The sequence below is a fragment of the Bos grunniens genome, chromosome 10 (assembly GCF_055505025.1).
Source record: "Bos grunniens cultivar Pamir isolate PY7600 chromosome 10, Bosgru_T2T1.0, whole genome shotgun sequence".
NCBI classification, from domain to species: Eukaryota; Metazoa; Chordata; class Mammalia; order Artiodactyla; family Bovidae; genus Bos; species Bos grunniens.
The window spans coordinates 77,720,964-77,737,618 of record NC_141174.1 but is presented as its reverse complement, the minus strand read 5'-3'; the positions used below and the strand labels follow the sequence as shown (position 1 = coordinate 77,737,618).

Here is a 16,655-nt window from a genome sequence, read left to right as displayed (position 1 = left end):
GAAAAAATCATAACTTTGACTAGACAGACCTTTGTTGGCAAAATAATGTCTCTGCTTTTTAATATGCCATCTAGGTTGGTCATGTGTGTTTGGAAATCCTCATAATAAAAGTTTTTTAAGCCATAGCCCTGAAAATCTCAGGAAGAAGGTTTCCAAACTGAGGGGAAAGCTAGTACAAGCCTCCAGGATAGAAAAGAGTTTGGCATGTTTGAAAGGAAAGCAAATGTTGTTGAACTGTAGTTCCTGGGGGGACAGAGTACATGATTACACAAGGGTCAGCTCATGTAAAGCCTTGGAAACTATGTAGGAAGTCTGGATTTAATTCAATTTTAGCAGCTTAAAACAAAGCCCATTTATTAGCTCATGGTTTTATAGGTCACAGATCCAAGCATAGAAGGACTTGGTTCTCTACTTAGGATGTCACAGGGCTAAAATCAAGGAGTTCCTGAGTGGAGTTCCTGGTTGTCATCCTAGCTCACATGGTTATAGCAGAACTCAGTTCATGGCAATTATAAGACTTGGGTCCCTGTCTCCTTGTTGTCTGTCAGCTAAAGGACATTTTCAGCCTCTAGGGCATTCTCAGCCCCCAGCCTGAATTCCTTGCCACATGGCCCTCTCCATCTTCAAGGCCAGCAATGGAGACTCACCCTCACTTGGAATCCCTCTCATGCTTTGAGTCTCTCTCTCTCTCTCCATGAAGAATGCAGTCCTGATTGCCTGAAGGCTTACCTGATTAAGTCAGGTCCGAAGGGTATAATCTTCCTATTTTAAAATCAACTCATTTGGAGCCTTAATTACATCTGCAAACTCCCTTCACATCAACATCTAGAAGAAATTTTGATTGTTTGATTGAATAACTGGGAGAGAGTATACATACCAGAGGGTAAAAATCCTGGAGGTCATCTTATCCAGGTACTTAAAAGCTTCTCAACTTTCTCAATTTTCATACTGGATAAAATGGGTGATTTGCTAGAAATCATCTGCAAGAGGCATAGTTACCCGCCTCCAGCTGTGGCATCTCTGGGGATACTGCAGCACTGGAAGGGCACTGTCCCCAGCCAGTGAAAGTGCAGTGAGGCCACCTAGGGTCAAGCTGCTTCTGCCCAACTCTACTTTAAGCAGCCTCTGCCCCACAGCTCTCATTGGGCTGCCTAAGACTTTCTCAGAACTGCATGGCAGTCTGACGCTCTTCCTACCCAGCCTTGCTTCCTTATCCCTCTAGGTCTGCTATTCTGACTCATAACAGTCAGCTTCCTAGAGAACCTGAATTAAAATACCTGACAATATGGAAAGTTGGAAATAAATAATACCAAGTGGAAACCTCAATGTCATCTTCCCTCTCTTGAATGGTAAAGGTATATTTTCTCACTGGGATGTATATACTAGCTTATTTCTTTCTTGAAAGGAGATCCCAGTGACATCTCCATGACTGCCACACCCAGGATGTGCCCAATTTTGCAATTTTGGAATGTGTTGTGGAGCAATTTACCATCCATTGTTGACATAAACTATGGCTGCAACTATAACTCTTCTATTGTCCACCTTGGTAAGTAGGCAGAGATCTGTATCTGTTTTGTTCACCACTGAATTTTTAATGGGAAGAAGAATGCTTAGAACATAGCAAATGCTCAATAAGTTTGTCTAATTAGTGAATAAAAATAATTAAATCTTGCCCCTTCATTTTATAAAAGAATACTTATTACCTCTCCCATCCTTCCCTCCATCTCTCTATCTTCACCTCCAAACTTCTGGCATCTGTGTTTTTTAATTGTCAAAGTTGATAATATTTTTATTCCATTCCATAACCACCAGTATATCTTCATTACTCTCTTTATGATAATTCCAAATATATAAAACCACTAAAAATAATTTACCTAAAGAGTATTACATTCAGCTCTGTCCAGTCGCTCAGTTGTGTCTGACTCTTTGCAACCCCATGGACTTCAGCATGCCAGGCCTCCCTGTCCATCATCAACTCCCAGAATTTACTCAAACTCACATCCATCGAGTCGGTGATGCCATCCAACCATCTCACCCTCTGTCATCCTCTTCTCCTCCCGCCTTCAATCTTTCCCAGCATCAGGGTCTTTTCAAATGAGTCAGTTCTTCACATCAGATGGCCAAAGTATTGGAGTTTCAGCTTCAGCATCAGTCCTTGAAATGAATATTCAGGACTGATTTCCTTTAGGATGGACTGGTTCTATCTCCTTGCTGACCAAGGGACTCTCAAGAGTTCTCCAACACCACTGTTCAAAAACATCAAGTCTTCGGTGCTCAGCTTTATTTATAGTCCAAATCTCACATCCACACATGACTACTGGAAAAACCATAGCTTTGACTAGACAGACCGTTGTTGGCAATGTAATGTCTCTGCTTTTCAATATGCTGTCTAGGTTGGTCATAGCTTTTCTTCCAAACAGCAAACGTCTTTTAATTTCATGGCTGCAGTCACCATCTGCAGTGATTTTGGAGCCCCAAAAATAAAGTCTGTCACTGTTTCCATTGTTTCCCCATCTATTTGCCATGAAGTAATGGGACCAGATGGCCTGCTGCAGGGTTGGGGGCACTGAGTGTAGCAGTGTGTGCTGGGACCTTTTGAAGGAGGTCATCATTATCTTCATTACCTCCACCATAGTTTGGCCCCAGGTTAATAACAGGGAGGGAACACAGCCCCACCCATCAACAGAAAGTTGGACTGAAGATTTACTGAGCATGGCCTCACCCATCAGAATAAGACCCAATTCCCCACTCAGTCAATCTCTCCCATCAGGAATCCTTCTCCATCAGAGGGCAGACAGACTGAAAACCACAGTCCCAGAAAACTAACCAATCTGATCACATGGACCACAGCCTTGTCTAACTCAATGCAACTATGAGCCATGCCGTGTAGGGCCACCCAAACCGTACGGGTCATGGTGGAGAGTTCTGACAAAATGCAGTCCACTGAGAAGGGAATGGCAAACCACTTCAGTATTCTTGCCTTGAGGATCCCATGAACAGTATGAAAAGGATATTACATTATGACTGTGTAAATATTGCTCATATGGCCAGTTAAGAATGCTGGGACTACACATCGTAATTGGTTATCTTTCTTATTCTCTTGCTCATGCCTCTCTCCTTGAGTTTTTACAAATTTTCAGTCATTATATCGTCTAAAGGATTCTCTTTTTGTCCCCAGAGGACCTCTGCCCTCCATTTTGGCCTCACAGTTTAAAGGATCTTAGTATCCCAACCGGGAATTGAACCCATGCCCCCTAAAATGGAGAGTTCTAACCACTGGGAAACCAGGCAATTCCCTCTAGTGACTTTTATATTTTATATACATTATTATATACATTTTTCTACAATTTGCTATCTTCCCTCCACATTATAGGCTTCCCTGGTGGCTCAGATGGTAAAAAATCTGTCTGTAATATAGGATATCCAAGTTCAATCCCTGGGTTGGGAAGTCTCCTGGAGAAGGAAATGGCAACCCATTCCAGTATTCTTGCCAGAGAATTCCATGGACAGAGGAGCCTGGCGGGCTACAGTCCATGAGGTCTTGAAGAGTCAGACACGACCGAACAACGAACACTTCACTTCTTTGAGCAACCAACTGTTGAATGACAGCTCTCTTTCCTTTGGTCCACATTATAAAATATAATGTTCATTCCCTCAGGTCAGTACATATGGTTCTAACTCATTCTTTCTGAATAGCTGTACAATATTACTCAGGATGATTTTCATAACTAATTTAATCATTCATCTTTGTGAATATTATAGAGTGTTTTGAGTTTTTGTCACTATGAACAAAGCTGAAATAAATATCTAAACGCATCTAAAAATACCCTTACATATTATTACTTTTAGTACGGACATGTCTTATTTATTTTTGGCTAGACTGGGTCTTCCTCACTGCTCAGGTTTTCCTTTAATAGCAGAGGTAACTCTCTAGTTGTGAGACAAGTGCAATTGTGCAGTAGTTTGAACATTCTTTGGCATTGCCTTTCTTTGGGATTTGAATGAAAACTGACCTTTTCCAGTCCTGTGGCCACTGCTGAATTTTCCAGATTTGCTGGCATATTAAGTGCAGCACTTTCACAGCATCATCTTTTAGGATTTGAAATAGCTCAACTGGAATTTCGTCACCTCCACTAGCTTTGTTCATAGTGATGCTTCTTAAGGCCCACTTGACTTTGCATTCCAGGATGTCTGGCTCTAGGTGAGTGATCATACCATCATGGTTATCTGGGTCGTGAAGATCTTTTTTGTATAATTCTTCTGTGTATTCTTGCCACCTCTTTTTTTTTGTTTTGTTTTGTTTTTTAATTTTATTTTATTTTTAAACTTTACAATATTGTATTAGTTTTGCCAAATATCTAAATGAATCCACCACAGGTATACCTGTGTTCCCCGTCCTGAACCCTCCTCCCTCGTCCCTCCCCATACCCTCCCTCTGGGTCGTCCCAGTGCACCAGCCCCAAGCATCCAGTATCGTGCATCGAACCTGGACTGGCGACTCATTTCATACATGATATTATACATGTTTCAATGCTATTCTCCCAAATCTCCCCACCCTCTCCCTCTCCCACAGAGTCCAAAAGACTGTTCTATACATCAGTGTCTCTTTTGCTGTCTCGTACACAGGGTTATTGTTACCATCTTTCTAAATTCCATATATATGCGTTAGTATACTGTATTGGTGTTTTTCTTTCTGGCTTACTTCACTCTGTATAATAGGTTCCAGTTTCATCCATCTCATTAGAACTGATTCAAATGTATTCTTTTTAATGGCTAAGTAATACTCCATTGTGTATATGTACCACAGCTTTCTTATCCATTCATCTGCTGATGGGCATCTAGGTTGCTTCCATGTCCTGGCTATTATAAACAGTGCTGCGATGAACATTGGGGTACACGTTTCTCTTTCCCTTCTGGTTTCCTCAGTGTGTATGCCCAGCAGTGGGATTGCTGGATCATAAGGCAGTTCTATTTCCAGTTTTTTAAGGAATCTCCACACTGTTCTCCGTAGTTCTTGCCACCTCTTATTAAGATCTTCTGCTTCTGTTAAGTCCATACCATTTCTGTCCTTTATTGAGCCCATCTTTGCATGAAATGTTCCCTTGGTATCTCTGATTTTGTTGAAGAGATCTCTAGTCTTTCCCATTTTCCTCTATTTCTTTGCACTGGTCACTGAGGAAGGCTTTCTTATCTCTCCTTGCTATTCTTTGGAACTCTGCATTCAAATGGGTACATCTTTCCTTTTCTCCTTTGCCTTTTGCTTTTCTTCTTTTCTCAGCTATTTGTAAGGCCTCATCATACAACCATTTTGCCTTTTTGCATTTCTTTTCCTTAGGGAAGGTCTTGATCCCTGCCTCCTGTACCATGTCACAATGTCCGTCCATAGTTCTTCAGGCACTCTGTCTATCAGATCTAATCCCTTCAATCTATTTCAATCCCTGGGTCAGGAAGACCCCTGGAGAAGGAAATGGCAACCCACTCCAGTACTCTTGCCTGGAGAATCCCATGGACGGAGGAGCCTGGTGGGCTACAGTCCATGGGGTCGCAAAGAGTTGGACACAACTGAGTGACTTCACTTCTTCACTTCACTGTATAATGCAACCCACTCCAGTACTCTTGCCTGGAAAATCCTATGAACAGAGGAGCCTGGTAGGCTACAGTCCATGGGGTCACAAAGAGTCGGACATGACTGAGTGACTTCACTTTCACTTGAATGATCTAGTGGTTTTCCCTACTTTCTTCAATTTAAGTTTGAATTTGGCAATAAGGAGTTCATCATCTGAGCCACAGTCAGCTCTCAGTCTTGTTTTTGCTGACTGTATAGAACTTCTCTATCTTTGGCTGCAAAGAATATAATCAATCTGATTTCGGTATTGACCATCTAGTGATGTTCATGTGTAGAATCTTCTCTTGTGTGGTTGGAAGATGGTGTTTGCTATGACCAGTGCATTCTCTTGGCAAAACTGTTAGCCTTTGACTAGCTTCGTTTTGTACTCCGAGGCCAAATTTGCCTGTTGCTCCAGGTAGCTCTTGACTTCCTACTTTTGCATTCCAGTCCCCTATAATGAAGACGACTTCTTTTTTGGGTGTTAGTTCTATAAGGTCTTGTGGGTCTTCATAGAACTTTTCATGTTCAGCTTCTTCAGATTACTGGTTGGGACATAGACTTGGATTACTGTGATATTGAATGGTTTGCCTTGGACACAAACAAAGATCATTCTGTCATTTTTGAGATTACATCCAAGTACTGCATTTTGGACTCTTTTGTTGACTCTGATGTCTACTCCATTTCTTCTACAGTATTCTTGCCCACAGTAGTAGATATAATGGTCATCTGAGTTAAATTCACTCTAGCAAAGTAATGCTCAAAATTCCCCAAGCCAGCCTTCAACAATACATGAACCATGAAATTCTAGATGTTCAAGCTGGATTTAGAAAAGACAGAGGAATCAGAGACCAAATTACCAATATCCGCTGGATCATCGAAAAAGCAAGAGAGTTCCAGAAAAACATCTACATTTGCTTTATTGACTACGCCAAAGCCTTTAACTGTGTGGATCATAACAAACTGTGAAAAATTCTTAAACAGATGGGAATACCAGACCACCTTACCTGCCTCCTGAGAAATCTGTATGCAGTTCAAGAAGCAATGGTTAGAACTGGACATGGAATAACAGACTGGTTCAAAATCAGGAAAGGAGTCCATCAAGGGTATATATAGTCACCCTGCTTTTTTAAGTTATATGCAAAGTACATCATGCAAAATGCTGGGCTGGATGAAGCACAAGCTGAAGTCAAGACTGCCAGGATATATCGACAACCTCAGATAGGCAGATGACACCACTGGCAGAAAGTGAAGAAGAACTAGAGTCTCTTGATGAAAGTAAAAGAGGAGAGTGAAAAAGTTGACTTAAAACTCAACATTCAGAAAACTAAGATCATGGCATCCAGTCCCATCACTGCATGGCAAATAGATGGGAAAACAATGCAAACAGTGAAAGACTATTTTTTTGGGAAGCTCCAAAATCACTGCAGATGGTGACTGCAGCCATGAAATTAAAAGATGCTTGCTCCTTGGAAGAAAAGTTATGACCAACCTAGACAGCATATTAAAAAGCAGAGATGTTACTTTGCCAACAAAGGTCCGTCCAGTCAAAGCTATGGTTTTTCCAGTAGTCATGTATGGATGTGAAAGTTGGATTATAAAGAAAGTTGAACACTGAAAAATTGATGCTTTTGAAATGTGGTGTTGGAGAAGATTCTTAAGAGTCCCTTGGACTGCAAGGAGATCCAACCAGTCCATCCTAAAGGAAATCAGTCCTGAATAATCACTGGAAGGACTGATGATGCAGGTGAAACTCCAATAATTTGGCCACCTGATGCAAAGAACCAACTCATTGGAAAAGACCCCGATGCTGGGAGGGATTGGGGGCAGGTGGAGAAGGGGACGACAGAGGATGAGATGATTGGATGGCATCACCGATTCAATGGACATGAGTTTGAGTAAGCTCCAGGAGTTGGTGATGGACAGGGAAGCCTGGCATGTTGCAGTCCATGGGGTTGCAGGGAGTGGGACACAACTGAGCGACTGAACTGAACTGACTCTCTAGTTGTAGTGCATGGATCCTCATTGCAGTGGCTCCTCTTGGTGCAGAGCATGGGTTCTAGGATGCTCAGGCTTCAGTAGCTGTGGCACATGGGCTCAGTAGTTGCGGTTCCCAGGCTCTAGAGTGAGGGCTCAATAATTTGTGGTACACAGGCTTAGTTGCTCTGTAGTATGTGGGATCTTCCCATACCAGGGATCCAACCCATGTCTCCTGCATTGGCAGGTGGATTATTAGCCACTGTGCCACCAGGAAAATTCAAGGATAGATTTTAAAGTTTGTTTTTTTAATATCAAAAGGCATATATAATTTTTATTTATTTATAAATATCTTTATTAAATGGCCTTTAAATCCATTAGAGAAGAGCTATAATTAATATGTCCAGTCCCTGAAGGGACATTATTATTAAAATAAGTGCACAGAACACTCATATAAGCATCCTTGACACGTATGAGGTTTTGTGAGTTTTTTGTTAAAGTGTCATTTGACATATAACATTTGTAAATTTAAGGTATACAATATGTTGATTTGATACATTTATATATTATGATTGTCATTGTATTGATAATCTGCACCTCTTTCATGTAACATAATTATCCTTTCTTTTTAGTGGTTGAAATAATTAAGATATAGTCTCTTAGCAAGTTTGATAATTATAAAATATTGTTACATAGTTTTAATACTAATAGATACTACTATGTTACTTTCCCAAAAATTTGTACCAAGTCATGTTCCTAATTCATTGTGTTGAATATAATCATATATTATAATATATAAGCCAGTTATACATAATATAATGTGTAAATGTGTAAATGCATGCCCATTTTCACACTTTCATCTACCCACTGCTGGTGTTTAACACTTCTGGGATTTGTTTCTGCACAGGAGGGTTTCCCTCCAAACCCCTCTCTATCACCCACCCCCTTGGATGAGAGGGGACTGGAAATTCAAACACACAGAACCATTCATAGTCGGTGCCCTTGAGAGTTTTATTAAAGCAGCAGGTTTAGGGACAAATGGGCTCAGCAGATTCCTGGGGCATAACTGCCCACAACTCACTCTGACTTTCTCTTCCACCCTAGGGATTGAGGGACCAAGCCCCAGGAAAGAATTTAGCATCAGCTTTCTCTCCCTCTGCAGCCAGGACAAAGCAATTAAACAGGACAAGAACCAAAAGTCCCAAAGGGTGCTGATGACAAGTCCACCTGCCCTCTGTCTCCATCATCACTCTAACACAAATCCACCAGACTGACAGTGAGAGAGCAGGTGTTGGGGCTAGGACTCAGAGAACAGTGGGGGCCCAGACTCTGCAGGAATCCACACCAGCTGGGGTTGAGCAGGACATCACAGAGGGGATGAGATGGGGTGAAGCAGAGCAGCAGACAGCCTTGATGAGAGACTACAGAGGCTATTCATCCAAATGAATTGGACGTTTGCCCACACAGACTATTCTCACATCCATCTGGAAGGTGACACCTTCATAGTAACAGTGTGGGGGCACAGCCTCTGGGTAGAGATTACACTGAGTGACTTTGAAGATGATGAGGTGGCAGTTGTAAACCTCAGACATCTTCCTACATGTCACAGCTGGACCCTCGCAAAGGCCACGAGTGCCGGGTGACACACTGTGGACAAAGGTCTTGTTCTTCTTACAGCTCTGATCAGTGGCCAGCCCTCGAGCCTTCATCATCAAGTCACAGTAATATTTGTGGTTGGCAGAGATCTTTGTTCTGGGCCTGTCAGTTTGGTGATGGAGGAGGTCCTGGGCCTCAGAGAAGGAAGGCTGGTCCATTAGGAGGAACAAGAGGAGAGTCCATGTCAGAAGCATGCTTTCTGTTAGAAAAATGGAGAAAGGAAGCAAAAAGGAGAGTTCTCTCTCTTAGCTCAGAACACCAGATCTTTACATGCTTGAAGTCCACCCCCCACCTCCCAGGATTACAAGTGCTCTCTACTTGTCTCCAATAACACTGCTTTCTTGAACTCCTTCCAGAAAACCTCTGTAGTCTTTCTTCCTTCCAACATCCATCTTCCCTTTCTTCTTTCCAAGTCCTCCTTCCTTCATTTCCTCTCATCCCACAGCCACAGCCCAGTATAGTCTCAATCATCTTCCTTAAGACTATACTCATTAAAGAAATTGGGCTAGAGGGATCCATCACTCAGAGAGGTGGGCACCTTACACCCCTTAATGGTCTTACATAAGAGAGCAAAACTGAAGCTCAGATGATCCTTGATCTTGACACAAGCAGTAACACTAACTTATGAAGTTCTTTACAATGATGCTCTTCAACTTTTTATGTGCGTCGATTCTCGGCCTTTTGGCTAAGATCAAGTGTAAATTTTTTATGTGCAATTATCTGGGGACCTTGTTATATAGGTTCTGACTCAGTAGATTTGGGATGGAACCTGAGATTTTCATTTCTAACTAGCTGCCAGATGATTTTTATCCGTGGGTCATCCTTTAAATAACAAAGCTTTAGAATTTAGAGTTTACAAAGAACTCTCATATATATTGGTCATCACCCTCTCTGCAAGGTAAGATAGGTATTATAGTGACCCATTTTTAGTAAATGACTTTCAGAACAGTTGAGTGAATTGCCCAAAGTCATACAACATCATGAAGCTGAACACGAATCTTAGAACCTCTAGGGCCAAGGAAAATTCTCTGTTCTGTTCTAATTTAGATTAATCCAGTAGACCACTGCATTACCTACAAATACAAAGCACTTCCATTGAAAACCTACTTCATACCTACATAATAGAAAAGCTTCAACAACTTTGCTTGCTGAACAACCTTGAACACCAACATTGAACTTTGGTTGCTTCAACAACCTTGCTCTCATGCTCATTCTGTCTACTTATAAGAACTTCACTTGGCCCCTTACAAATTCCTATTTTCCCACTCCTCTCTCTAGGACCAAAGAAGGGTCACCACAACTACCTCAACCTCTTCAGTGAGACGCCTCACATACCCAGTCTCAAGCCTGTGTGCGCTCCTTTACTTGGTCCCGGTTGATGCTCCTAGAGAGTTAGGTACTGGAGGTTCCTTGGCTGGAAAGGTTTCTGAGCCTCTCTCCTCTTGGCTTCTGTTATTAGAGCACACAGCTGTAGGGGCTGGAGGCTGCAGGGGGTGAGGTTGAGTAACCCAGGTACTGACCCATCGCTTTCTGACGCTGCAAGATGCTGAAACTTTCTGGCCTGATACCCAAATCATACCTCATTCTACGCTCCATTTAATGAGTCCAAACACTGGGAGCAGGGTTTCTCTGGGATTAGATGACCTCACACAGCCTGAAGTGTGAAGAGAAGCAAAGGGCAAGGAGCCTGGCCTCTTGGCCTTCGTCTCCACTCTCTGGTCCTATCTTTGCCACAAGTTATATAGTGAATGGGTCCCTTTTCCCTCTGTGGAGAAGCTAGGCAGCTCTTAAAGGCAAGAAACTACAACAACAGCAGAAGCTCCTCAGCCAATTTGGGCCTAGCACAGGCAACAAGCCAACCTCCATAACCTCTCTCCCCAAACCCTAAACCCCCTAAGTAGCCTTGAGGCTCTCAGACTAAAGAATCTAGCAATCAAAGGTTCTAGGGATAATAATATTTACAGTTTTCCAGAGAGGAAAAGGCAGTAAGAAAAGAAGTAAGGAGGAGCTGACAAACTGTTGAAGAGAATGGCAGGGCCTAAGGTCTGACAGAAGAAACAGGAAGCTGGCAACTACTCTCTTTAGCGCCCTCTTAGCTACTGTGACTTAAGATCCAGACATCCAAAGATCTCTCTTCTCTCCACCCACAGCTAGGGCTCTGTTTGCCAAATATTTGCCCCGGAACCACACTAAAACAGCTCTCCAATGCCTTGGCAGCCTGATCTTTGCCTGACCTCTGCAGCCTTTGTCACCCTCCTGGGTAGCTCACTGTATTTGTTTCTCTGCCTGTTGATTCTTTCAGCCTGACCACTCAGTCCTTCTAAGCCTCCCTCTGTGCTCCAGAACTTTTCGTGTGATTCAGGCCTCACCTGACCTTCCACATGCTAATGCACAGGAACCATTATTCCCAGACCACAGGATATAGAACACTGAAGTAAAGAGATATTTACCTAGCAATGAAAAAGTATGTGAGTAGTAGAGTAGAATGAAGATTTGAAATATGTAGAATTGTATCATGTAATTAGTATGCCTATTCTAGGTATGTCATAAAAGTGGAATCCTACAGTATTTGTTCTAAGTGCTTTCCATTTTAAAGGATGTCTTTAGGTCCATCTGTGTTCTATCTTGTATCAGAATATCATGCCTTTTTTAAGACTGAATAATATTCCATTGTATCGCTATACCGAATTTTCTTTATCCATTTATCATTTGATAATTATTTGGGTTGTTTGTAAATTTTGGCTATCATGAATAATGCAGCTGTGAACATTCATGTACAAGTTTTTGTGAAAACATGGCTTTTAATCTGAGACTTGAAGAAAGTGAAAGAATTAGGCAAGAAGAGCACGGTTAATGAGAGTGACTGTCAGGAATATAAGAAAAGATAGGACAAATAGCGAGAGGCCAGATCATTTAGATCTTTGTAAGGACTATGGATTTCATTCTAATCATAATGCCAAAGCCTGAATCAGAGCTTTACACCGACATGATCCAACTCGTGTTTTAATACTGTCATTGCTGCTGCTATATAGTGAATGGATTGTAGAGGGCAAAACACAGTAACCAGTTAAGGGGTGATCAGTCGGTTCAGTTGCTCAGTCACGTCCGATTCTTTGCAACCCCATGGACTGGAGCACACCAGGCCTCCCTGTCCACCACCAACTCCTGGAACTTATTCAAACTCATGTCCATTGAGTCGGTGATGCCATCCAATCATCTCATCCTCTGTCGTCCACTTCTCCTCCTGCCTTCAATCTCTCCCAGCATCAGGGTCTTTTCTAATTAGTCAGTTCTTGGCATCAGGTGACCAAAGTATTGGAGTTTCAGCTTCAACATCAGTACTTCCAGTGAATATTCAGGACTGATTTTCTTTAGGATGGACTGGTTGGATCTCCTTGCAGTCCAAGGGACTCTCAAGAGTCTTCTCCAACACCACTGTTCAAAAACATCAAGTCTTCGACGCTCAGCTTTCTTCATACTCCAACTCTCACATCCATACATATTACTGGAAAAATCATAGCTTTGACTAGACAGACCTTTGTTGGCAAAGTAATGTCTCTGCTTTTTAATATGCTGTCTAGGTTGGTCATAACTTTTCTTCCAAGGAGCAAGCATCTTTTAATTTCATGGCTGCAGTCACCATCTGCAGTGATTTTGGAGCCCAAAAAAAAATAGTCTGTCAATGTTTCCTTTGTTTCCTCATCTATTTGCCATGAAGTGATAGGACCGAATGCCATGATCTCAGTTTTCTGAATGTTGAGTTTTAAGCCAACTTTTTTCACTATCCTCTTTCACTTTCATCAAGAGGCTCCTTCGTTCTTTGCTTTCAGCCATAAGTGTGGTATCATCTGCATATCTGAGGTTCTTGATATTTCACCTGGCAATCTTGATTCTAGCTTGTGCTTCATCCAGTCTGGCATTTCTCATGATGTACTCTGCATGTAAGTTAAATAAGCAGGGTGACAATATACAGCCTTGACGTACTCCTTTCCCGATTTGGAACCAGTCTGTTGTTCCATGTCCAGTTCTAACTGTTGCTTCTTGACCTGCATAAGGGGTAATAATAACCTGGATTAAGTTCAAAGCAGTGAATTTTGAAGATGTATTTGTCTCCTTCACTAGGTTTAAGTTTTGAAGAAAAAGAAACAACAATGAATTTAATAACCTTACTGACTTGAACAACTTTGGGATGAGTTTCACTAAACAATGTTTTCTTCAAGCATTTTCAGTGTTAAAGTTGTGCTTACAACCTGCAGTTTTGTGGAACTGCCATCTTCTTACCTATTCATCAATTTGGAATACAGTTAAACTTTCATGCAAGTTCTTTTTTTTCCTTCTTAGTGGAGGAGAGATTTTATTTTACTTATTTAGTTTTAGCTGCACTGGATCTTTGTAGCTATGCCTGGTTTTTCTCTACTCATGGCGAGTGGGGGCTCCTCTCTAGTTGCAGGGCACAGGCTTCTCAATGCATGGCCTCTCTTGTTGCAGAGCATAGGCTTTAGGTGCATGGGCTTCAGTAGTTGTGGCTCATGGACTTAGTTGCTCCGCAGCATGTTGAATCTTCCTGGACCAGGGACTGAACCCATGTCCCCTGCATTGGCAGGCAGATTCTTTATACACTGTACTTCCAGGGAAGTCCATGCAAGTTCTTTGTTATCAGTTAGCTCACAAACGATCTCTACCAGGAAGGACATTCATATTTAATTCATTTTGATTTAATGCATCTTATCTCCCTCTCATTAGGAAGATTCCCCTGGAGAAGGAAATGGCAGCCCACTCCAGTATTTTTTTTTTTAATTCTTGAAAGTATTTTACTTCAGGTTGAAAATGAACAGCTTCCACATTGTTCATTGGAAGACACACAATATTCACGAATACAATGCTGGTCATTTGAGGAAATGTACACACCTCAGTTTCTCCTTCATGATTTTCTTTTAGAAGGATACTGTTTACCAAAAAGAAATGTCAGTAGTACAGGAAAAACTATTTTCCCAGTAAATTTACAAAAACCTAAGATTCCCAATGGAATCAAGATTATCTCCCTGCTACCACCACTTTAATATAATCGCGTGCTTATTGAAACACTAATATCTACACCCTAAAGAGTACACTTACTTTCAACAATGACTACTCCGTGCTCTTGCCTCGGAAATCCCATGGTCAGAAGAGCCTGACAGGCTACAGTCCATCCAGTTACAAAAGGATAGGACACAACTTATTAACAAAACAACAACAATGCTTATCTAATAAGAACACATATGGGCTTTGGTGGTGGCTCAGTAGTAAAGGATCTGCCTGCCAGTAAGAGGAGACATGGGTTCAGTCCCCGGTCCGGGAAGATCCTACATGCTGTGGAGCAGTGAAGCCCAGGCACCACAACTATTGAGCCTATGCTCTGCAACAAGAGAAGTCACCCCAGTGAGAAGCCTGCACACCGCAATTAGAGAGTAGCCCCAGCTAACTGCAAGTAGAGAAAAGTTCATTCAGCAACGAAGACCTAGCACAGCCAAAAATGAATAAACAAAAGTATTTTAAAAAACAACAAAATATTCATTAAAAAAAGAATACATACAACAGTCATAGCAGAAATTAATCCCTTTTAGATTAAAGGTGCCAAGTTCTTTCTCTTTTAAAAACAGACCTTAATAAGAAGACGTACAGTAAATTCTCTGGTGGTTCAGTGGTTAGGACTCCACACTTTCACTGCCAAGGGCACAGGTTCAATACTTCATCAAGGAACTAAGATCCAGCAAGCTGTGCAGCAAGGGGGGAAAAAGACATACAGATGACCAATAGGCACATGAAAAGATGCTCAACATTGCTAATTATTAGGGGAATGCAAATCAAAGCTACAATGAGGTGTCACCTCACACCAGTCAGAATGGCCATCATTAAAAAGTCTATAAATAATAAATGCTGGAGAGGGTGTGGAGAAAAGGGAACCTTCCTATAATGTTGGTGGGAATGTAAATTGGTACACTTACTACAGAAAACAGTATGGAGTTTCCCTAAAAAACTAAAAAATAGAGTTGTCATATGATCTAACAATCCTATTCTTGGGCATAAAGCTGAAAAAACTCTAATTCTAAAAGATCCATGCACCTCAATTGTTTATAGCAGCACTGTTTACAATAACCAAGACATGGAAGCAACCTAAATATCCATCAACAGATGAATAGATAAAGAAGATATGGTATATACACACAATGGAATACTACTCGGCCATAAAAAAGAATGAAATAATACCATTTCCAGCACCATGAATGGACCTGGAAATTATACTAAATGAAATGTCAGATAGAGACAAATATCATATGATATTGCTTATATGTGGAATCTTTTTTAAAGGATACAAATCAACTTACAGAAAAAGAAACAAATTCACAGACTTAGAAATCAAACTTATGGTTTTCAAAGGGGAAAGGTGTCAGGGAGGGATAAATTGGGAGTTTGGTATTGACATACACACACTACTATATTTAAAACAGATAACAACAAGGACCTACTATACAGCACAGGGAGCTCTGCTCAATATTCTGTAATAACCTAAATGAGAAAATAATTTTAAAAAGAATGCTGCTGCTAAGTCTCCCAGGTGGCGCTAGTGGTAAAAAACCCACGTGCCAATGCGGGAGACAGAAGAGACACATGTTTGATCCTTGGGTCGGGAAGATCCCCTGGAGGAGGGCATGGCAGTCCACTCCAGTATTCTTGCCTGGGAAATCGCATGGACAGAGGAGCCTGGCGGGCTACAGTCCATAGGGTTGGAGAGAGTCAGACACGACTTAGTGACTAAACCACCACTATGTATAACTGAATCACTTTGCTTTATTCCTGAAATTAACACAACCATATATATGAATCAACTAAAGTCCAGGATAAAATAAAAATTTCAAAAAAAGCAATTGACCTTTTGCCTCACTGCACCCCTGAAAGTGAGATGGATCACCAGCAACTCTATGGAAACCACCCTTAGAAATTCACTCATGGTTCTCACTTTTGCCAAGTGTACTCAGACTGGGATAGCCTGACCCAAAAATATGGCCTCAATACATGCAGCCAGGGTTTATAACAATAGAAGAAGGAAAGAGGATTCATCAAGTTAGACTAAATGATTTTCCTTAAATAGATTATCCAAAACATCAACCCACTGGAATAAACATTAGTTCCTTGTACATAAAATTTAAAAATAAAATTTTAAACTACAATTATAAGTGTTTAAATATAAATGGAATACTTAATTGATTATAGAAATCTTTTTTTTTAATTTACTATTATCCTCTCAATGGATCTGTCTTCCAAATATGTGACTTCTTTTCCCTCAGTTATATAGAAGTATTTATGCTGGAAAAAAACATTGTTGAGCCTCTTCTTACTCTAGCACTCTACGAAATGTTGTGAACCAGGCAGAATGAAT

General features: G+C 41.2%; 1 protein-coding gene and 1 long non-coding RNA gene across 2 annotated transcripts; both read right to left on the bottom strand.

Moving 5' to 3' along the window:
• Positions 1-9,012: 9,012 nt before the first annotated feature.
• LOC147365024 (ribonuclease homolog) lies at positions 9,013-9,396 on the bottom strand. The gene has a single exon (XM_086319057.1). It carries the CDS (start codon positions 9,394-9,396, stop codon positions 9,013-9,015), a length of 384 nt encoding a protein of 127 aa, XP_086175183.1.
• A 2,530-nt stretch (positions 9,397-11,926) lies between these two features.
• On the bottom strand, positions 11,927-14,992 carry LOC147365023 (uncharacterized). Its single transcript, XR_015135111.1, has 2 exons — positions 14,880-14,992; positions 11,927-13,284 (listed from the first exon to the last, which is right to left on the bottom strand). It is a non-coding gene; the product is annotated as an uncharacterized LOC147365023 (long non-coding RNA).
• Positions 14,993-16,655: the final 1,663 nt, after the last annotated feature.